This window comes from Plectrocnemia conspersa, unplaced genomic scaffold (assembly GCF_051122295.1).
Source record: "Plectrocnemia conspersa isolate PC_06_02 unplaced genomic scaffold, ASM5112229v1 ptg000013l, whole genome shotgun sequence".
NCBI classification, from domain to species: domain Eukaryota; kingdom Metazoa; phylum Arthropoda; class Insecta; order Trichoptera; family Polycentropodidae; genus Plectrocnemia; species Plectrocnemia conspersa.
In genome coordinates this window covers 28,888,951-28,912,699 of record NW_028277177.1, presented here as the reverse complement: position 1 = coordinate 28,912,699, position 23,749 = coordinate 28,888,951, and the positions used below count along the sequence as shown (strand labels likewise).

Below are 23,749 nucleotides of genomic sequence, written 5' to 3'. Positions count from 1 at the left end.
ACTATTCATGGAAAGAGGCCTAATTTTCCAGCGTGAAAATTAGGAAATTTGATTATAAGCATAATCAAAATTTCAACATCTGATACAGCACTTTATGAGTAGTTGATCTATATTTATTAAGGCATATTTTATATTATATAATATAACACTCGCGTTTATATGGATATAAGTCAAAATGATCGATTTGCGATTTAGCAACTAATTAGAAGCTTCGGCGTCCAATTAAACTTAATTCTGCAGTTGAAGGTTTTAATCTGCCTCGGCTCACTTAGACTTCAATTATGTGAAACTTTGAGGCCGAAGACTAAGAGGGGATTATGACGGAATCGATTGGGTTTAAATTGCGATACAAACAATAGACGCTTGTCAATTATACCGACGTTTAATGTGCGAGGAAACATTTGAGATTTCTTCTTCATCATCGTCGTTTTCCTCGCCTTGCCCTCCACTTCTCCCGACACTTTGCCAAACAAAGAGCATCTATTATGGTTGAAGCAGTTTCAAACTAGATTAGATCAATCCATCTCGTTGGATCTTACTATTCGTCGGTACCCATTAACTATATATTATACTAACTTTAAGTTGCTTCCTTTTTCAAAGAACTCGTTATTGTATAGATAACATTATTCTAAGACACACATCGAAGATTCTCTGCGTTTTTCAGATTTATTTTATTTATAATTATTATTTTAGGTGCGGCCATCCATTGCATAATGGTTCATACCACAGGATATATCAGGACTGGTGCAGAGAGTTTGTTAAACACAAGGAGGCCATGCAGGCTTGGGAGGTTAAAAGAAACATGGTAATACATTTTAATATCTTAAACTTAAATATTATAAAAAAATGTATTTATAAATATTATTTTAGGTTTGTCCGAAGAACTATTTTGAATGGACCGACAGGACGTTAAACAATCCAATATCTTTAGAGTGATTTGTGTCATAGCATATAAAATATTAAAATATAATACATGTTTATTATAAACGTGAACATGATGTATAATAAACTATAAAAATAAAGTTTTTGTAAATATATATATTATAATGTATTTATAAAACCTATTATGAAAAAAATATTTTTAGACCCATTACCACAATATAAAAATATTTAAATATTAACCCTTTCACCGCGACTGATACTTTGCGCGCTTTGCTAATATGTGGAGGAGCACCTATTTATGCCATAAGTGTTTTTCAACCTTAAATTATGCAAAAAAACATATTACAGAGCTCAAAAGTTCATGACACGCAATGCATATTGGTGATTTTCTTGTTGACTACTATAGATGTCATCCGCGGTCAAAAGGTTAATGTGCGATACTATTACTAGTTTCTTCAAATTTAACTTACAAATATTTAAATTATTTTTTTTCTGAATAAATTTGACAATTGAAGTGAAAAGGCTGCTTTTTTCCGGATTTCTATGGTTATCTGTATCGATTTGTCGTGAGCTCCACTGGCGTCAAGGTCAAGATTTAATTCAAGTGTATTTAAAAGTCGTCATGTATGCTCCGGCGACGCAAATACAAATCTGACGATCGAAGTGGAAAGGTTCATTTTCTCCGAGCTGGTGATTTACAGTGAGCTTCACTGTAACTTCAGAGTCTGAACTTAAGTATATATTTTATTAAGCGATAAGTAAAAATTAAAATGTGAGTTATTTCCTTGCTGATTGTCAGATTAATAGGAGAGCAACAATTTCTCCGTTTCCATTGCTTCGAAATTTGAGTCTCCGGGCAATTCAAGGTGAATAAACCAAAAACAGATCGTAGTGGAAATGCTGCTTTTCTCCAAACTTCCATGGTATTTGTGTCGATTTAGCATGAACTCCACTGGTGGCGAGGACAAGACTAAATTAATCAAAGTAAGTGGTAAATCAAGTTTACAATTTATTTAAACGTATTGTTTTGAAACCAATGAATATCACAAAAAAAACTCAGTGATGTCTGTATATGAAACTAATTAATTTTTAAGAAGAACGATGATTTATGAAAAAAAGTTGACCCTACTGTAATGGCGTTAATTGCGCCGGAAATTAAATTTTAGCATCATATCGCAAGCGATTCTTAAAATTACATTCTAATGGTGTGCTTAATTAATGTTATTTTTATGCACGTGTGTAGAAAAAAAATCCATTAATTGTAACGACTTTTAAGGATTGTTTTTCGATATTTTTACATTAAAAAAATACTAAAAATTATTTTAATAATAATTCATACATTTTAAATAAGTAATTTTAAGCTTATATTTTGCTTAATATTAAATAGAATACCCTGTATAAAATTGCTACATTTAAATTAAATATAAATTATTAAATACCTTACAAAAGCTTAACTAAAACTATTATTAGGGTTAGAATTTTGTATCAAATATATTTTGTATACTCTGTAGTATACGTTTACAGATAATAGCATAAACTACTAAACTCTGTTTGCGTTAACACAGTCAGTTCGATAGCTATCGAAGCAGCAAACGAACACATAATAAATATTTTATATAATCTGATAAAATAAATAGGCATTAAAAATCATATATAGAAATATATTAAAAGGTCTAGTATTATAATACATATACTTTTGAAAAAAATAGTTTTTAATTTCAGGTTATTACAAAAAAAAATATTTATTTGGTTGTTAAGTACTCAAACAATTTATTTATGATCTTCAACATATATCTAGAAACAAAATGCATTGTGTTGCGATCCGAATAGTTTTGATACTCGTATCGGTTGTTGGCTTTGGGAAATGAGCACAATGGTTCCGCTAATAAAGGGCACCCAGTGGTAAATAATTGGTGGGCCATTAGTTGGCTACATATAAAATTATTTTTTATAAATAGTATGGGTTAAATAAATACAAATATTATAAAAAAAAATTGAACTGATTTAAAAAAATATATTTTAGAGTTAGGAAAAAAGTATTGTTAATGAATTTATATAATAAAATAATTAAATATCCACCAATAAATTACTGTAATAATGAGATATTTTGCTAAAAGAAATAAACTACACATGTATTTATGTACATACATATAAAGCTACATATTTCGCAATACCAATATAATTTGTTCGAAATAAAATGATGTAACTACATTTAAAGTTTAGCTTTATAAAGTCTCATGGGTAAAATATTATTTATTTATTTTTCCTATCTCATTCGTATAGCCTTTCCATCTAACAACTAGAATTAATTTTATTCATAGAAAGAGCTCTGTGCAACGCTGTGCAATCTTATATTTTTCCTTTTTCCATTCGCTTTTCCATTAAACCAACACGTTACCGATTTCAATACACATACACACGCAAACATTAAGCATTTTCATATATATAAAATCTTAAAGCAGAAATGTGGTTTAGGTCACAAGGGATTAAACTCATTTTAATTAATCTTTATGCTTGTGAATAATATTAAAATTTTCACAAGTGTGTAGCATACAATACGTACAATCTCGGGCCATTATTGAAGGCTTTATAAAAATGTGGCGGACGAATTACGTGACGAGACTTTATATCGCCCACTTGGAACTCTTGGAAGTGCTGCGGGAAGATCTTTCTGGTCGTGGAGGAATCTCTGCCGAACATATAAACTTAAAAGCTCTCTTATGTATGTGTGCGAGTGCGGGTATTGCGGACTTGAGATATTTAAGTCATTTAAAAGGATTCGCATTCCAGATGCTATCGATTTTTAAAAGAAAGCTTGGGGTATCTCTAAAATCAGGGTCGCCATAAGGTATTCATTAAGCACACTAATTTTAGTCATGAAGTAAATTTATATGCAAAGTGGCAAAGGTTAAAAAATATACTTTTTTGCGTGGGCAATTTAACTAAGTTTAATTATGGAAATTAAAATAATATTTTTTAGTATAAAATCGCTATAAAAAATGTTACCATGCAGTTGATTATTATTTTACATTATTCTGAAAGATAAATCAAATCACTATAAAATTAATCGTATACAAAGAAATACACTAATATACGAATACTACTTTTAAATCCATTTATAGACAATATTGCGTAACGGCGCATTGAAAGGCTCATTATTCCTGACAAATTATATGATTATTTATATTTATTTGTAGTCTCTAACTCGTACCAAATATATAGTTGTATTTTTGGCGATTCAGATGACTGCATAACTGGACCTGATCGGACTGTCGAAGGGGAAAACTGCTGCTTTTCTTGAGCTTCTAAGAATCGTCTCAGTCGATGCGGCGTAACTCCGCTTGGTACAAGTTCTTGTAATGCGAAATGCTACTGAAGTTCTAGTGGAAGTCAAGGCGAATGTGTTTAAGTACGATTACGTGGTTAGGTACGGCCTATACACCATCGATTAATAAGAGACTTAACGTTTCTTCCAGTCCTTGATTTTTTACACTCGTTAAATTTATACATCGCATGTAAATAAATAATGATTAGTAAGTAATTGTATATATTAGAGGTACCCAGGAAAAAGGACGTATTTTTAATGAAAAATATTTTTCATTAGCAAAACCAAGATAGTCATAATATTTAAATTTTGAAGTCCACAGTCAAGATTAAATTGTGTCACGAAACCAAAGTAAGATAGAAAAAATGGCAAATAAATATTTCAGAACCACTCTTGTCTCGCCTTTTGTCCGTGACCGTGTGACAATTTTAATAAATGAATTTGGTTATCGTAAAAACACGTGAAACGGCTCACCCGTCCCAATATATTATGGATAGCAAAAATGTGTTTCTACTACGAGTCAAACGATTAACAGAAACATTTTAAAGTGCCGCAATCGGCAACTCACGCAGATTATAAACTTGAAAGCATCATAAAATTTTAAAGAATTTTTTTTTTATCTTTCAACTTTTTTTTAAATTTGCAAAAGTGAAAAGTAAATATTTTTGGTTACTTATAAATCAGTAATAAATAATAATTACCTAATCAAATAATTTACTCTGTGTGATTTGTATTAAAATTGTATTGTAATATTAAAAAATCTGTTCACATCTCTTGCTAGAGTGCTAACCATCAACCGATGCATAACGAGCGAGCAAGATTGGATCATAAATCACTGACGGTAAATAATAACAATAAAATGTCGTTTTTTTTGTGTACTATCGTCCCCCGAGTGTATTTTTTGCAAATACTCACATTTTTATTTTACAGCAAATATTTGAGGATGCCGAAATGAACTGTGTTTCAAAACTGACATTGTGAAACAATACTTTCGGAATGTTAAATAAGGATTTTCTGTCCCTTTTAGATACACCGCTCTCAATACCTATTTAATTCTTAAATTAGTTTTACGAATTAAAAGAATAGTTGTAGAATTTTGCATCATATAATTTTTGCGAAATTTTGTGAAATTCATATTTCAATAAATCAACAAAAATATAGTAATGATTTTAATTTGTTCAAAATATAAACAGGAGTAATGATAAGTATATTGAACGTATATTCGTATCGTGTGCTGTAGAGCAAATAGTAGGGGCGTAAACCCAAACTACTCTCTCTTAATTATGAATAATGATGAAATAAATAGCTCTCGAACTGACTGTGTTAACGCAAATATAGTATAGTAAATTAAAAATTATTGGCTAAGAGAAGATGGTATCAATCTAGATGGAATCAAACCAAAGGCGAACAATTCTAATTAAAACTTAGAATAAAAATAATTACCTAAATAATTAGAGTATTTGTTTTAAAAAGCAACAAAAACTGCCGCCAATCAAAGCGATAAATAAAATTTGAAACTAATGTTTTTTCTTTTTTAAAACTAAATAACATTTAAATACTAAACAATGGCACAGAAAACCAAGGAAATAAATAAATAAAATATGTAACACTAAGAGAAGTAGTCATATAAATAATAACTAATATTAATAGACCGATTAACTGGCAAAATTATGAGGAAGCTTCCGAAAAAGGCAATAGTTAAACTAACATATTTATTAAGCATTTCACCATTTAAATGATTCACGGCGGAACCAGACTCTTTATTATTGTCTAAAGATCTTATCAGACTGTTATTAGATGAGCATCAAAAACAACTGTTTTTTCTGTTAAGACCCAAAACTTGACTATCCGGACGATTGGAAAAGAGATGAGTTTCTTGGAACCTTTTACAAACGTCTAATATGCTTACGATTTATATATATTTTTAGAGAGGCATTATCATGATTTTTAAAGTGGTTCCGAGAAACGTCGATATCTAATTAGGCGTAGGAACGGTCGCCACATTATAATTAATAATACTTTACTACCAGACTCTCACAGAGATTTAAAAATCATTATATTTAATTTTCAATTAAAAAATAATTGTATAAAATTTGTAGACAGATTCGCTATGCAAATTTTAAAACGCTAGAGCTTCAATTCAAGATTTTTAACTGCTTTATTAATCGTATAGTTAAGACGCAAATAGATTTTAAGCTTTACAATCAAGAGATCATAAAATATATATATTTTGAGTATTTTAGCAAAAATTCTCAAAAATTAAATCGACTTTAATTAATAACAAGAGTTCATATGGATTTTTACATATGAATGGAAAAACTTATCTGTGTGGTACAATACTTGTACAGTGCAATCATAATTTTTTTCCAACTTTCCTAGAATCGAAAAACATAAATTGAACTACGGAATTATACATATAGATAGGTGATACGTTATATGTAGGTAAGTAATCCTTTTCAAGTTTCCATTTTTCAGCCTTATTTTTGTCGCATCGGCCGGAAATTACTCGCGTTTTTTTCTTCTTCTGACAAAAACATAAAACTTTTCGCATCTGCCCACGCGAGCCAGTAATTGCATAGAAAATTTATTGGAAGCAATCCGTTTTGTTGAAACTTTAGCGTGAACCGACAGCGATACACAAAAAAGTCAAATAAAACCTATGTTGTTTCTTTTTGTTATTTCCTTAACAGAAAATAAAATTTATCACGATAAAAATCTTGACCTGAAATCTATTTCAGTTTTGTTATAAAAAGATACAACTGGAAAGGATAGAAAAATAATTTTATGAGATTGTTCATTACACATTTTAAAGAGATTTTTTTTATGTCCTTTAATTTGAATATATGGTTATATCTATAATATTATAAGGATACCAGATTTTGTTATTCGTTGATGACATATAGACAATAATAGGAGAGTGTTTACTGCGGTGTCAATAGTCATTAACAATATAAGAAAATATTAAAACCATCTAAAAAATACATTAAAGCATCGACTTAGATTTCGTTATAAAAAAATCACTTTACTAAAATATCCCATTATAGGGAACAATTGCGCATTTACGAGAAATATAATAGTTTTATAGCTTTTAGGACTACCCTTCAAGCGTGAGACTGAAATTGGTCGCAATTATTGTTTTATTATTAGAATTTACAACATGCAGAGCAAGTTTATTCGTCACGTCGACGCACGTGATTATCGAAGATTCATATCTATAAAAAGCCACCTGTAAATGCATTTTACAAATTTACATAAAAAAAGGACAATCCGTATCTATACAAAAACAAAAAGTGTCGGACATCGAAGAGTATCATCATTACTTATCTATTTTATTACTGACTAATAAAAACACACATAATCGATATAATATAAAATAAAAAACAATTGATTCTTCATTAACGTTTAGTCACTTCCAGAAATTTATCTGTATAAAAGTCGGAACATCACTCTTGAGAGTGATGTTTAAAATTTTATACTTACACACTTATTTAGAATATACCTCAGTTCACACATTGCTATTACCAAATTGTTATTAACGATCTAGCCAGAGCATAGATTTTCAGTCAAACACCTACGAAGCCCTGCAGCTAAGTTGCCTTTCCACTTCAACATTTAGATTTAGTTCAGCCTAGCCGTCACTTACAAGTTTGATCCTTAAATCATTAATAACATTTTTACAAACTTATCGAATCATAAGTGGCTAGAGTTGTTCTGTAGGATAATTTTGTGAAAATATTTTAACCTAGTAGCAATAAATTGTATATTTAAAAAAATGATTTTTTTTATTACAAGACTTAAGATTTGCACCAATTAATATTATAAGATATAATAGGTGGCAACCCTATTAGCTAATGAGCACCATACATTATGTATCAACATATTTTATTGCATAGATATGTATATACGTATGATTAAAAAGATATGATCATTTCGTATAATGAAAATTCTATACTAATCTTATCAATAGATTCATATAGATAAATATTATCTATGAGTTTAACTATTTTTGCCACATTTTGTGTCATCTCAGTACTCCAAAGTCTTTTACCATAATAGTGTCAATTGATCCAATATCAATATTATTATGGGCAAAACTAAATTAACCTCGCGCAAGAAGTTGATTTTTGCAACATTTTTTTTATCTTCAGTTTCTATCGTTGTGCTAGCAATATCTCTAGCTACTCAGAATTGGGTAAGTGTAACGTTTTAATTGCAATGCACTGTAAAACAATATACTGCTCAAAAAATGTGGTAGACGCACTTGTGCATATTACAGCGTTTTCCAAGTTTTGGGTCGCAAAATGTATTTGAAATATTTTTTTTAATGTATTAACAATATTAAAAGGGCCCTATATCTGTACTTTAGCATATACATAATAATAATAAAAAGGCACAAATAAAAAATCGTCGTAGAAATATTTATTTCATGATGCTAAAATATTTGTTCTATGGAGAATTAATCTATAACTGATTTTAAATCTGTAATATTTTCTATTAGTATAGTCAAATATAAATAAAAATATATATACAGAGCCATTACTACTTGTAATTAATAATATTTCATTTCAATGTCTAACCAAAAACTGGTAAAAGCATCAACACAATACACTTAGAAGTGAAGATTTTACTAACGTTTGGACTTTTTAATTGTATTGAATAATGTGGATACTAAATAGAAGTGTATGTTTTAGTTGGACGGTCGATTTTCCTCTGGAGGAACGTCGGGAAAACTCGATTACATTAGTTATGGACTTTTTAACGGCAAACATGAGACAAATTACGTTAATAACACGCTACACAGTGAGTACATAAATACAGAGAGGTGCAAAAGTATTCTGCTTGATACATTTAAGTTTATACATATATAATTAATTATAATCAATTTTGAGGAAATTACTGATTACTTTTTAATGATATAAATCTGAGAAATTGTCAATTTTCATTGCCATGCAGCTCTTATCTGGTTCAGAGAAACGTCATTCATCTCTCATGGCGTAACAAACGGTCGCCATAAAAATACATAAAACATAGTTGATAATATAATCAGGCCGAATACTTTTCGATTAATTTATATTGCATTGATATTAATTCTACTTTTTCGCAGTGACTTGCATCTACGAACTACAAGTATGCGCTTATAGTTGTAGACCGACAAAAAAACTTAGAGAAAATGAGGTTAGACTCAATTTAAGTGTATAAAAGCAAAGGCAAAAATCTCACATGAACAATAAAACACTAAAGATGGTTTAACTTGTTGAATTTCACTTCTAAATCATCGTGTCCGCATAAAATGAAAGCCATCAGTATAAAAATATCTCTTGGCTATAACGACATTTGCAACGGGCATGACCCAAAATAAACCAGAACAACGTGAAATTAGGTGCGATTGAAATATTTAGTAAATGTTTTTACTTTTTTATGTCCTTTATCTATGTATTAAAATACTGTTGAAGTGAAAATTGCTAGTACAGAATATAAATAACGTTTGAACTATAAAATACACTTTAGACAATAGTGAAATAATTATGTTGACATGTAGTTAAAATAATGAAGACTGAAAAGTAAAAAAATTTCAACGTTAAGCCTGTGAATTTTATTAGAGACTGTTGCTCAGCTTAACATATGCGTATTCTTCAGTAGTTTTAATTGCACACACGCTATTAAAAGCGCCGGTAAAGCTTTCAACGCTAGATTACATGTTTATATATCAGCTGCTATTCTTACATTTCTTCAACGTATTTTTAGCCATTGTTCGTCAGAAAATTTGGGAAGTTTTATTCTATACTCCTGCTTTGATCTTCTCCAAAATGCCACTAAAAATTAGCTAGGATCTTGATGTAATCTCAACTTGTCAAGATATATCTTTCTGACATTTCTATCTTTTTTACACATGTATAGCATTTCCGTGATGTTTTTGATTGTGTAAAATTGCCTATTATTACTTCCGGATCTTACTTAAACTCTTCTGCAGATATTTTGATGCAGTTACCATCCCCTATCCTTTGTAGTGAAAATATTAGTAATTTATTGTGGCGAAATTTTACCAAATGAGATAACGATATTTCCCGGAACCAGATTAAAAACGTTTTTCAGTTTAAGTCGTTGCTGCGTACGTTTTGGTCGCATAACGCTGCCTTATAATACATAAAAGTATATATTTTTAAGTATAAGCAGACTTCTTTTTCTATATTTTCTTATTTATATTTTTCATTCACTTGAATATTTGTGGTTGTTTTAATGTTGTAATGGTTTGTAATAGTAAATAATCTTTGGCTTCTGAAAGTTGTGAGCTTGAATAAATTTAATGTTTTTTGCGCATCCATATATGTATGTCTACGTACAGAGACGTCATTAGAGATGTCTTTTATTGCTTTTGGCGTGGATTTTTGACTTCTTAGAAATGATAGTTGTTTTTCTTGTTCTCCTAATGGTCAAAATTCGGTTTATGTGTGCTTCATTCGTTTCTCCCTTATTATAAGTGATAACATCGTTATAACATTTTTTAATATGAACGCTACATAACCTAACGTCCCCACTGCGACAACAGCGGCGCGATTTTAGTGCTTTTGACGTGGATTTTCGACTTCTGAGAAGGGATAATTGTTTTAGCGCTATCACATTGGGCGAAATTCGGTTTAGACGTGTTTTATTCGATTCTTACTTATTATAAGTTTTTATATTTTTCTAGTCTAAATATGAACGTCAGTTCATACGTTCCCACAGTGATGACGATGACACGATTTTATTGCTTTTGATGTGAATTTTTGACTTCTGAGAAAGGATAATTATTTTTTGCGCCCTCCTGTTGGTAAAAATTCAGTTTAGATATGCTTCATTCGATTCTCTATTCGTGAATTCTAAACATTTGGGGTGAATGAATTTGGCCAGAAAAATGCATGTCATTTAATGAAATTTTATGAATCTTAATAAAATCGAAATATTAAAAAAATTACGACTGACTGACCAACTCTTGATCCCCCCCCCCCCACTGGAAAAAGCAAAAATGACGTCTCTGTTTACAGAATATTATATAAATTTAATATAATGCTGGTAGCAGAACATCCTGTCTGTTTTTTTAATATTTATATTATAGTAATAAAATCTCATTATATTTAAAAAAAATGCATTTACCCTAGCACAGACAAACGGAGAATGTTGCCTTTGATTTTATATATATCTAATATATTTTTAAATATTTTTTTAATGTATGCTATTATTTACAGTTGAGACTGTATTACGAAGGAAAATATGTGAAACCAAGTTGTACTAATGATATTGTCCTATCAGATGAGTCAAGTATGTATTTTTAAGTATAAATATATATATATATATATATATATATATATATATATATATATATATATATATATATATATATATATATATATTTCACTTCAAATTAACAATATTTTAATTTAGTTCCAGAAGTTGTTTGGTTTAACGTACACATTTACATTAGCACAATTGTGTTTTTGAGTCTATCGATATTTTTCGCAACACTTTCAGCATTGTTTGGTATATACAATACAAACAGGAATCCTATAGAACCAATCTATGGCACATTAGGTGAGTTTGTATTTATCAATTATGGTGGTAGTTTCATTTAAAATCACTTAACAGTTTTACCAGAAAAGTTATTTTTTACACCCTATATCATATATATACTTTATTTGCAAAATATACAGAGAAATCTTACTCATAATTATCTACTTAAGCACTTCCAATAAGAATGAACACTTCTTAGTGAGAGCATCCGACCAAGTTGAGTCAAATATATTTACATTTGCCATAAAATTGATCATGAGCAAAGCATTAATCTATCAAGTAGATTCTTGCCATATTAAGTAACATTTTAACTTAATTAATTTAATGGTAAATGTAAGGAGAATTTGGGGTTCAAGCTGCTACATAAAAAAATTGTAAACAATATAATAAGCCTATCAACCTTGAGTGTTAGTTTGTGTTGTAATGTATTTCTCTTTATCCACTGATTTCTCGATTCAGTAAAATAAGCATGCTGCAACTGACATCATCCCTTGAATTAATAAATTAATTTTAATGACAATATTGCTTGTTTTTCATGCTTTCTCAAAAAGCTTGTAACTGAAACTATATTATATCGTAATTAAAAAAAGTATTTAAGTACTTAAATAAAAAATGCTTACTTTTCAGGTTTATACATTTGGAACGGTTGTTCAGCGGGTTCGAGTTTCATGGTGTTGATGTTATGGGGAATCCATTACGGTGTCAACGTTTCACAAAAATTCTCATATCTATTCACAATGTTCGACAAAGATGGGACGGACCACCATTCAAATCCAGGATATTCATATTGGTATTGATATAATCATTTATATTAATAAATATGTTACAGTTAAGGTGACCAGACGTCCTCCTTAAAAATGTTGTTCTTGAACTAAAATTTTCAGCTCCCGTAGTAATTTCTCCTCTGCAAAAAAAATTCGAAGATAACCTTTGAACAAAATTTAAGAATTGACCCATTCTTTTTAGCTTTCTCAGGAATTTATCCTCCTCAAACAAAAATATTCGAAATTACCTTTTTTAGCTCCCGCAGCAATAATGACCTTTTTATTTTTAGTGTTCTTTGATGTTTTCAAAATCTGGTCACCTCATTACAGTGAATGTGTATTACCAGTGAAGTTATATTTTCACTAGTTAAAATGTATGAAGCAATTGATTCAAACTGTATTTGATCATATCGTTCGAAAAAATACAATATTATGAGAGTTAAATAAATATAAATAATAGATTACAAATATAGTTTAGTTAGATAATTTACATTAGGTTTATGTTTGAACAGCAAACAGACGTTTTGCAACTGTCAAATTGAGTTTTATAACATTTTAGAGCAGCATATAATTTCACTAGTTAAATTATATTTTCGCTAGTAAAAATGTATTTGAATATGATTTCACTATAACGCCAATGAAAATATACCTTTGCTGGTAATACAAATTTACTGTAATATTACATTAAATATTATGTATCATTTTCAACAGGTTGATTCTGGTTTCGATGGTATTACACATGTTGTCATTGTTACTCTTACATGATAGATCGACGCCGACGACCACCACAATACCCATACAAAAAATGGATGATACAATATTTATATATTAATTTTTATGTATATTTTTCAACATAACATGAGATGAAAAGGATTTATATGATTTAGATTACAAATAACAATTATATATTGTATATATTTTCGATTCAATGATCAACATTAATTGCACAAAACAACATTGAAAATGCATAACATATACATAATGATACATCTAGACAACAATAACCGATTGCACCATCAGCAATTCTCAACCATTAAAATAAACAACATTTGTTCACTCTATAATTATAGTTTTCAATTAATAAAACCTTGAAATATTCAAAAGATATACAATAATAAAGCTTGATGAAGGATCAGAAATTATCTATAAAAATATATTTATGCATTTATATCACTAATAGATGCACTTTTATTATCGTAAAGTAGAAAGATATAAGATGACTGACACAGTTATTGGATATATAAATACATTTTTATGAATTAATGTATATTATCTAAAAAAATATAATTTAACTTAAAGGAAACAAACTATATTTTAATATGATTATGTTATGTAGAATTTATTATATTATGATATAAAATCCAAGTTTCGAGAAAATATATTTTATTCTGTAAATTAAATCATAATTTATTAAACATAACCAATTGTATAGTGATAAGAGCTATACTTTTATATTGGAATGTATTTCTTTCATGGTTGCGAAAATAATAGAAGACATTCTTAATTAATGTTAACTATTTATAGTAGCGATTTTAAATTACTGTATTTTTTTCATTATAATCAGTTACGGGAAAAATAAAAGAATTGAGCCAAAATACTGGAAGAATGTCAGAAGCCAATCGATTTATTTAAATTGTTTATTACTAAATAAACTGATTTTTATGGAGCAATTACATGGAGTAAAACACAAGGCTAATAAGAAAAAAATATTTTTAAAGAAATATCTAAACAGTAGCGTTTTCTACAATTTTGGATGTTATGTTTAAATATAATTTTGAGATAAACGGTTTTAAAAATGGGTCGAAAGAACTTTGGTAAATTTTTCTTTAATGCTACCTTGTCATACTTCTATATCAATTGTTAAATGGAACGAAAATCACTCCATCTAATAAATTATAGTCTGTTTCCTAGAGACGTCGTTATCTCATTTGGCAAATAATCGCCACAGTACATTGCTAATATTCTCACTACAAAGAATAGAAGATCTGTAGTTGCATAAAAATATTATACAAGCAAGATCCAGAAATAATTAGAAGCAGTGAAAGCAAATCAGCTCAAATAACATAAATTAAAGTTAAACTGGGAAATTCTAAAATAAATACAGTCAATATGGACATAGATTTAAAATTTGAGTTACATCATAAATACTTCAGCGAGGTTATATCGGAATTTATTTAAACAAATAGTATGGATTAATATAGATTTTATAAAATCTTTTTATAAAGTGGTTAGTTTATGTGATTTGCTATTTTGGCACGTACTTTAAATTTGCAATGAAATTCCATTTACAATTTTATCATTTGATAAAATGTTTAAAGCTTTTATGGTGCTATTGTCGGCATTTGTACAATTAAAATTGCTGAGGAATGCTCACTTGTTAAACCAAACATCACAATCTTTGATTATGTAGGGCTTAGTCTGTTTTTGACTTTGATTATTTTAATTACGTCTTAACATATTTTTTGTTCAATTGCATGAAGTTTATTCTATGTTTTCTTATCTTGTCGATAAGCTATTTGTACACCACAGGACTTTTAAGACTGCGGATCAATTGCGAATTTCATAAAAGCTAGCGATTATTCACTCGATGTTTTGCAAAAATATTTTAAATTTACATCAGCTTTTAATTATTATTTTTTATTTGAATTTACCATTTACTGTAAATCCGTAGATCTGATCTAAAAATTAAAAAATTGTTTGATAAAATAAATAAATATGGTTTTTAATAGTTAATCAAAACAGATACCTCTGTGGAGTAGAACGACACAGGACGCACAGATGTATTGCTGCATTATTTTTGTTGGCAAGTGATTTATTTATAAAAAAATCTGTGACGTTCGTAGAATTGTTTTATTAAATATTTTTGAAGTATATGTGCTCCTTAACATATGTCACTATTATACAGCCAAAAAATCTAACGTCGAAATAAAAAGTTTCCAATCAAAAACATTGAGATGCTTTTAAGGTAAGTGAGAAGATAAACGTGAGGCTTAATCGAGATCTTCGTATGAGAATGGTAAAAGACATAAAAACATCAGCAAAATGAATAATCAAACACAGATAGTTAAAGCGTTTTAGTTCCATATATAGCCAAATGGAGGCACAGAATAAAATATAAATAATTATTTATAAATTAGATAGATTATATAAAAAAATATCTTTTGTATATACCCTAGATCCCGGATTTCTTTTATAAATTTATAAAATATTTAAAAATTGAGCAAAATTGCAAGTCCCCAATATTTAAATACCTGGAAAAAATTAAAACATATTTTTTCATATAAATGTGTCAATCACCTTACGTACAATAAGGCACGAGACGATTTTAAATTTACATTGTGAGACATTTCTTATATACATTATATGTACATAACGGACGTATCGTACATTATTTTAAAACAATATTTAGAGTATTAAAATTTCACATAATTATCTACTCTGCCGGTATTCAACTGTACAAACACTGATTGTCCCCACATTTCATTTAATCGTCCCATGATAAAATTCACAGGTAACAAACAAACCTAATCGTGTCTAAGCACACATACAATAAATAATTTCTATATATATTGTATTGCATTCGTATCATATTTTATGTACACAAATAAAAGTGGGTTACATCAGTCGAACGATGGAATGAAAATGGCGTTTTTGATTCATTGAAATACATACGAGACAGGTCATAGCAATACTAGTCATATTCAATGCGTATGTGTAAAAACTAACATTTTATTGATGTACAGAATAACTAAAAATAATTTTATGAACTACATATTTTAAAAAAAGTAGATTTTGTAAGGTATTCAATCTATAAATCGGTTAACATGTTAGATTCTTTGGATAAACAATAGGTTCAGTATTAAATCATAGTGTTTTCTTGTTGCATAATTATATTATTTCACTAAACTCGCAAATGAAATAAAATGAGACTATCTTGAAAGGCTGATTAATCTAATTAAAATATCATTGTACATAAACTGTCTGTAAAACTAAATATGAACAAAAAAATACAGTGACTTATTACTCAACCTAACAGTTTCGTACTAAAAACATATAAATAAAAATAGAGATCAACCACAGCAATGTCAGAGGTACGATTAATTAAATTTAACATAACATGGCTAGAAATTCTTAAAATGATTTTGGCACGTAAAAAATATACACTCTCAACAACTTTGATGTCATTGTGCACAATAAAATTAATATATAACATTATATATATTTTTTTGTACAATTTAATCAAGGGATGATAAAAAAATAAAATTGGTTACGATTATACACATATGCTATATAAACCTCTGGTAACAAAATATCGTATTTACAAACGTTGTACATATATGATCACATATCTAAAAATTAATTAACGATAAAACCCGAATAGACGACATAACTATCACTGTTGCTGTTTTAGATCGAAAATTTCTATGAGCAGAGGTTCTACGTGACTCGGATTCACGTCCAGGTACACTCCGATCACTTCCTCCGCCAGCTTCTGCAGCTCCATGATTTTTTGGATAAGCTTCAAGAAGGCCGATTTTGCTTCACACCCCGGATAAATGCTTTCGAGATATCGTCTTAATAAATAGTAATATGAATTCTGAAATACAATTAGAAAAGATATAAATGGTAATTTAATTTGCAAGATTACGTTATACTTCTTCAAACAATCATTTTAAAGGAGGTTTTTGGCGATTCTAAATGCAAAAATACTATTAGATCGATTGATTTAAAAACAGTAGAATAAGATACTTTGAAATGTAGCGATTGAATAAACACTGAAATATTGTTGCTGCGTAAAAACTAGTGATGTATAAATTATAGAAAACTAAATTTTATTTGATTTACATAAATCTTACTTGTTCTAATTTAATCACGTCCGTATGTACAACTTTTGGTCTCGTCGGTGTGAACAAAACAATTGCAGACATGATTAAGATTATGTTTTCATCCGTGCGCCACTTTGCGTCGAATGTTCTCACAAAACGATCGTGCTCTTGATAAATGTTTCCTTTAGCCAATTTTAAAACGTCAGCTTTTATATTACCCATGGAATCTTGAGAATGAGGCACCTGGTAAATATTAAATATTGTATTAATTAAATAGCATTGTATAATTTCACTTAATTAATTCACCTTCCAAGTATCCCTGGCACAGTCGTAAGTCATCGTACTTCGGAGTATCATCATTTCTGTGCAGCCGCCTTTCAGAAGAGACACTTGGTCTTCTTCGCACATATTTTTAAAGGCATTTATCTTCTTAGCCATTTTTATGAGTCGTCTGATGGCAACTGCCGTCAGATTGATGATGCCTAATAGCATTGGATCACTTTGGCCTTGAGCAGGCTGCAATAAAAATTATAATACATACATAAGGTCATCCAAAAAAAAAAAACAATGACAAAAAACAAGTTAAAGCTACAGAAAAATATTAGAAGAAAAATAATTTCAAGTTCTACATATTTTTAATGGGTGATAGAACCATTATAATCAATAAATCTTTGCTTGAGACAGATCAGAAGAAATCAAGAGAATTCATTGATCAAATCAAATCTGTAACTGGTCTTTTGCTTACTGAAGAATTAGGAAGGACACGTGATATCTACAATATTTGTGTTATATTTTATTAGGGTAAAAAATTTACAATTTTGATAAAAATAACAAAAGTCCATAAGTTTTGTAAAAGGAACGATAAAATTCGTACAAAGCTGATCCTAAGCAACATAATTTTTTTCAAGACTATTTTGATTTTTTTTATTTATTTTTATATTCAGTAATTATCTGATTTTATTTTAAAAATATGTATATGTAATTTTATTTCCTTTTTGAAGAACTACCTATATCCTGGATATAAAATTATGTGTATAATTCTAATGACACAATTTGTAATTTGTTCCTTTATGCCATTCATAATTCAGCCATTTAATTTTACCCAATAATGTACTCATTGCACGAAGACATAAGAATATCGATAGGCAAAGCCGTAAATTGTATTTTTTATAAATCGCAAATTAAATGCATGTGATAAGCAATAAAATGTCATGAAAAATAGAGGGTCTAGAAAGGAAAAAGCCATAATTAGTCAATACACAATTCATTGAGTCATAAGAAGGATGGAAAATATGATGACTCTTCTAACCACATATATCACTAGAATGCCAAAATGTTAAATTTTCTTAAATTGGTGGCTTGGAACGCCAATGGCTTGTAAGACAAGAATGTGTTAATTCTGTAACTCACATTACGAGCAAAATCTATCTAAGAATACTAAATTATATAATATAATATATTGTATAGTTTGGTATTTGGTATCATATTATGATATCAAACACTCAGATAGTACTGCTTGCCTATGTAGGGACCACCATCATAGTAAAAAAAAACAAAATAAAACGCCAGAACTCACTAAATATGAAAATGAGCCCATCAAAGAAACTAGCATAAGTATATAGCGTAGATTTTCAAACTTAATTGACTCATCGGTCATTTTTCGACGACAAAATTTTTTACCTTCCACTTTTCAAGGACAAAATTTTGAAACGCCCTTCTTTCAAAAACAAAATTTTTTATTTCATTTAATAATAAATTGTGTACGTAACAATGCCCATATATTTTTATATTTCACTAAAATAATTATAGCTCGTGCAATTTTAGAATTACAAATAGAAAGTTTAACAACAAAATTATTTAATAAAATAAAACAAAAAATGCACACATTTACACAAAATTTTCACCAATATTATTGACTAATATCAAAGAAAGAGAATTATTTTTTGTTATTTATATAGTGCTACTTATAAAATTAAAAATATTTATAAATTATATTTGCTACTTATAAAATAATAAATTCTGTAGGGACTACACAGAGCACTCATTTGTAGGGGATCTTATTCTTGAAACTCGCATAATTACTCTGACCGAAAGTGATTATTTATCAATAAGGATAAACTAGACAATAGTGCGATCGCACACAAAGACTCTCGTTACGACTAGAACTAAAGGAATCCCCCATAAATAACACGCAAGGATTTTCCGGTGCATTGAATGAATATTTATTTGTTACAAAACAGTCACGGGAAACAATATATCACTGGAAGACAAATAGCACCGTAAGGCCATAATATTCCCATTACACAATTCAATTTCGGAGATATCCATCAAGCAAATGTCACTTTCTAAAGCCGTATACTTCGTTGTTCTAAGAAGCGAGTGCAATGATCGGCTGTACATTGCAAATCGAAAAATAAATGCACTAGTTCCAAGTTTTTGAAGAAAGAAAATAAATTTTTAGAGAGGGACGTCATTTCAACGTTTTTAAAGGGGAGGGTAAAAGTTGGCCGGTCAGTAGTTTTTATAACAATATCACGACTTACATTAAGTGAGAAACAAATGAAGAATATTTAAACCGATTTTTGAACAATAGGAGAGCACAAAACATAATTAAGTCAAAAATCCACATCAAAAGCAATAAAACCGTGCCGTCGCTGTTGCAGCATAAAAAGAGTGAACTCGTACCATTATTATTTATTTAAGAAATTGTATTACAATATAAGATGCCATTTTTGTCATGAGGCCCAGAACCATTGTTTCCAGAGGGCTCGGGTTCGCTCTCGGCGGCCTTGAAGGCAAATATATTGATGGAAACAGAAGTAGAATCAAATAATGATTATCCTTCGACATCAACCAGTTTCTGATTTCCATCAACACAAACTTCCCGGTAATTTACGATAGCACATTAGTAAAAAAAATCAACAGGCGGTAAAGGACAAAGAAGATAAGACAATAAATATATAGGTTCAGATTTAGTTTTCAAATGTGTGAGATACTGACAAGATAGCACAGTGAGTCAAAATCAAAGAAGGTAATTTTAAACTAAAATTGATTACTATAAAAAAATATAAAAAACTAGATTTATTCAAAAATTTCTAAAGCAATCGTTTTTTAAAATAATCATACTTTTTAAGTTTTTGCGACCACTAGTGTGGTACACTTGCGTCGAAGAGTCGGAAAATAATATCTAGCGAATTGCATAGTACTTAAAGTCAAATATTGTGGCGGAAGCGTTATGGTCTGGGGTTTAATAGCAGTAGCACGATTAGGAAACCTGTATAATTGCGAGGGTAGTAAGAATAGTGACATTTATATTTCAATGTTGGAATCCACATTAATGGATTCCTACTGAAAAATATTTTCAAGCACAGACTACCCTACCATCCGATTCCAGCAAGAAAACGCTCTGTGCCGTACTTCGATAAAAATCAGTGGTTGGTTTACGATTATAGAATGGCCTACACAGTCACCAGACCTAAATACTATAGAGCATTTATGGACAAAATTAAAAGGAAAGGTTGCGCAACACAATTGCTAGTCCGAAATTGAGCTGCGATAAAAATTTCAGATGGAATGAAGAAAATAGTCTCCCTCCACCTATAAGTCATTAGTTGACAGTATGCCAAAAAGGATTGCAGCTGTAAGCTAAGGATAGGCCTACTAAATATTAAAAATAAGCTTAAAAGAAACACTTTAAGCAACCTTGATCAGTTTTTTATTTATATTTTCACTATTTTTAGGATATAACACATTTATTGAGGTGCCCCATTATTATGGCCAAGCATGTATATATAAAAATAAAATTTAAATCGATAGTTTGAGAACCACAGGATAAGTGTCGCAAAATAAACAACGTATGTCGATGCCCTTAAATATTATATATTAAAAGTAACTAAAAAATTCGCATATATTTACACCAATTCTCCCAAAGAGCATAATGTTTTGCGAATTTCGCGAAAACCACGCGCAGTTCAAAAAGTGTTATTATATTAAATATTTATGTCATAAAAATATTAAATTAAGTATTCACTGATGATGAAGAAAAATAATATTTTTACGATTTACTGTAAAATTTTTTTCCATTTGTTCTCTGACTAGAGTAATAAAATTAAGGACAATAATAGAATTATTTAAATTTTTCCTTATTTGTTGAGTTCATTTTGAAGCAGAATTTATATTGATTTGATCTTTTAATGTTAAATTAGCATCATTTATAAGTTCTGCTCTATAAAGATAGTTTAGATAAGTGTGAAAAATAAGTAATTTTTTTATTATAACTCAACAACTCACATGAGGTAATACCTTAAATCTATACTCATCGTTAATGAGACTAGTCATGTAATCGTCCAACGGCGCCAGCAGAGCCTTATTGGCGACTATTAATTCGTTTAATCTTGCTCGCTCCGCATCGTTCAGCTCTCTACTCGAACTGTTGCTCTGCGGTAACGTAGTATACGTCTCAAACTCCAACTTTATCGCTTCGCACAATATATTCTTCATTGACTTTGGTTCCAATTGTATTCTAAAATAGTAACGAAATTTAAAAAACACGTTTTATTTCCATATATGCGTGCAAATACGCAAGAATCACCTCTCGACGTCTTGCAATACGTCTCTAGCTATGTCTGCTTTATGTTGATATCCATCAAAACTAGTAGATTGGCTATTATCGCAAATGGGTTGGTCCATATTACTGTCGGTGAGAGCGTTGAATAATTTCGATGCATCGTCGTTGGGCGGCGAGGTCGTCAACATGGATCTGATCATACTGTTGTGATCTTTGTCTTGATTCATCGACAGCAGATCGTTTATTGCGCTGTTTTGAATATAAGGTGCGCTATTTTCGCAGTTTGTTTTTTTATACGAGACGTCGACGGACGACGAACTTTCGACGTTGCTTTCCGCCGAGTTGTTTTTGATGACGCTCACTTGAGTCGTCTCCGCGGGCAGATCGAAGTAAGGACTCGGCGAAATGCTATCGACGAACGAATTGGTCGAGTCTTCGTTTTCTTCTCTCTTTATCAGCTTGGAACTGGAGACCTCGTCGTCGTTGGATCTGACCGTTCTCTTCTTGGCTCGGTTCTCCGCAATCTTGGCGCGCTTCAGCGCCTTGTCCTCTTCCGATAAGATGTATTCTTTCACCATGCCGATGTAGAAGCATTTGTCTAGCCGACATTTTTGACAAAAGCGCCTCGTTAATACTGTGACTTGACACTGTTCGTTGAACGGACATTTGAACTCTTTGCTGACGAGGGCGTTCCTCCGGAAGAAGGCCTTGCAGGACTCGCACGTGAGAGCGTTGAAGTTGAAGCCCAAAGCTTTGTCGCCGCACACTCCGCACAACTTCACGGGCAGTGCGCTTTTACCTGACTTCTTGACTGTGTTCGACTTGTCCTCAATATCCATATTTGCATAATCTAAGCGGGTTTTAAAGTCCAACGAGAAGCTGCAAGATAAATACAAATTATATGCAAATTACTTTTTTAGGTAGCAACGTTCTTGGAAAGGGACGGGTACCAAGTCCGAACCGTACAAAGAATCGAACAAGAAGATATTCGTCGATTTAATCAGATTAAAGATTAAAGTTGTTATCGAGTTTAGGGGTGTACGGCAAGGTGAGATAACAAGTACCCGTGTGCGTGTGGCGCAATGCGAGGCTCCGCGCGGACGATTCGCGTCGAAAACTCCAAGGCCGGTTCGGTTCGGTTTCGGAGCCAGACGCGGCCTGACAGCCGGAACCTGCCAAACGTCACGCCATATTTTTATTGACGCACTGTGGCCAATAGCGAATTGTCATAAATTGATTATAATCAGTCTTAACGCACGTTGTACTGTCCATGTCGAACGATTCATTTAATTCATATTACAGCATAAAAATCTAAATTTTTATTTCAATAATTACATTTTATGTATAGATATTGATATTAATTTAGTTAATAATCACTTTTTTGCATTTTGTGGGGTAATATCGAATATTAATTTACCACAATAATTTATTTATTAAAGTATTAATAGGGCAGGGCAGGGGCGCAAATTTAGTTTTGGCCCACGCATGCGCCTCTCAATACTCACCCTTCAAATTGCACCACTAGCAAAACGCAAGACTCACTAATTTAAAAAAAATAATATAGTTAATTAAAGACTCATTTTTACTGATTTTGATGATACAAAGTGGTCAATCACATAATAAATTTCATTTTTCAATACTAAGAAAAGTTAAATTATCAAAACTGTCGACTAAGAAGAGTTGAATTATTAAAACTGAAATATTTTTAATTAAGCGTAGAACGAGACCATGCTATGCCTTTTTGTCATTGTGTATGCACGCACATTAACACATTTCCTAGTCAGACTTATGCGGTTTATGCAAATAAAAGTTCTCCTATCGTTCAATTACACTTTCGTTT

The 23,749-nt window shown here is 30.2% G+C and overlaps 3 protein-coding genes across 7 annotated transcripts in view; 2 read left to right on the top strand and 1 right to left on the bottom strand.

Annotated features, from left to right (window-relative positions):
- LOC148227771 (semaphorin-2A-like) overlaps positions 1–1,037 on the top strand; it is a 61,342-nt gene extending 60,305 nt beyond the window's left edge. For all 4 annotated transcript variants that reach the window (XM_088203017.1, XM_088203015.1, XM_088203016.1 and 1 more), the window contains 2 exons: positions 694–805; positions 871–1,037. In XM_088203017.1, the coding sequence (XP_088059143.1) occupies positions 694–805; positions 871–936 (178 nt within the window). In that variant the 3' untranslated portion in view covers positions 937–1,037. The remainder of the gene's footprint in view (positions 1–693; positions 806–870) is intronic.
- Positions 1,038–8,227: 7,190 nt separating this feature from the next.
- LOC148227770 (clarin-3-like) lies at positions 8,228–15,359 on the top strand. The gene is made up of 7 exons (XM_088202419.1): positions 8,228–8,399; positions 8,899–9,007; positions 9,312–9,382; positions 11,431–11,503; positions 11,627–11,773; positions 12,380–12,542; positions 13,228–15,359. The coding sequence occupies exons 1-7, from the start codon at positions 8,292–8,294 to the stop codon at positions 13,346–13,348; spliced, it is 792 nt and encodes a 263-aa protein (XP_088058545.1). The 5' UTR covers positions 8,228–8,291; the 3' UTR covers positions 13,349–15,359.
- Positions 13,412–23,154, bottom strand: Hr96 (Nuclear hormone receptor HR96). Of its 2 annotated transcripts, none has more exons than XM_088202416.1 (6): positions 22,974–23,154; positions 21,934–22,788; positions 21,633–21,864; positions 17,649–17,858; positions 17,373–17,585; positions 13,412–17,113 (listed from the first exon to the last, which is right to left on the bottom strand). In XM_088202416.1, the coding sequence occupies exons 2-6, from the start codon at positions 22,746–22,748 to the stop codon at positions 16,910–16,912; spliced, it is 1,674 nt and encodes a 557-aa protein (XP_088058542.1). In that variant the 5' UTR covers positions 22,749–22,788; positions 22,974–23,154; the 3' UTR covers positions 13,412–16,909. The 2 variants fall into 2 exon arrangements, with proteins under 2 accessions (XP_088058542.1, XP_088058543.1); XM_088202417.1 differs by having other exon boundaries at positions 21,645–21,864.
- Between the last annotated feature and the right edge of the window lie 595 nt (positions 23,155–23,749).

Excerpts from the sequence above, each read along its gene's own strand:
- LOC148227770 (XM_088202419.1), top strand. The coding sequence starts at position 8,292 with ATGGGCAAAACTAAATTAACCTCGCGCAAGAAGTTGATTTTTGCAACA. Across the intron at positions 8,400-8,898 it reads CTCTAGCTACTCAGAATTGG|TTGGACGGTCGATTTTCCTC; the intron begins GTAAGTGTAACG and ends TGTATGTTTTAG. Across the intron at positions 9,383-11,430 it reads AAAAACTTAGAGAAAATGAG|TTGAGACTGTATTACGAAGG; the intron begins GTTAGACTCAAT and ends TATTATTTACAG.
- Hr96 (XM_088202416.1), bottom strand. The coding sequence starts at position 22,748 with ATGGATATTGAGGACAAGTCGAACACAGTCAAGAAGTCAGGTAAAAGC. Across the intron at positions 17,859-21,632 it reads GATTTAAGGTATTACCTCAT|CCTGCTCAAGGCCAAAGTGA; the intron begins GTGAGTTGTTGA and ends TTTTTATTGCAG. Across the intron at positions 17,586-17,648 it reads GTGCCAGGGATACTTGGAAG|GTGCCTCATTCTCAAGATTC; the intron begins GTGAATTAATTA and ends AATATTTACCAG.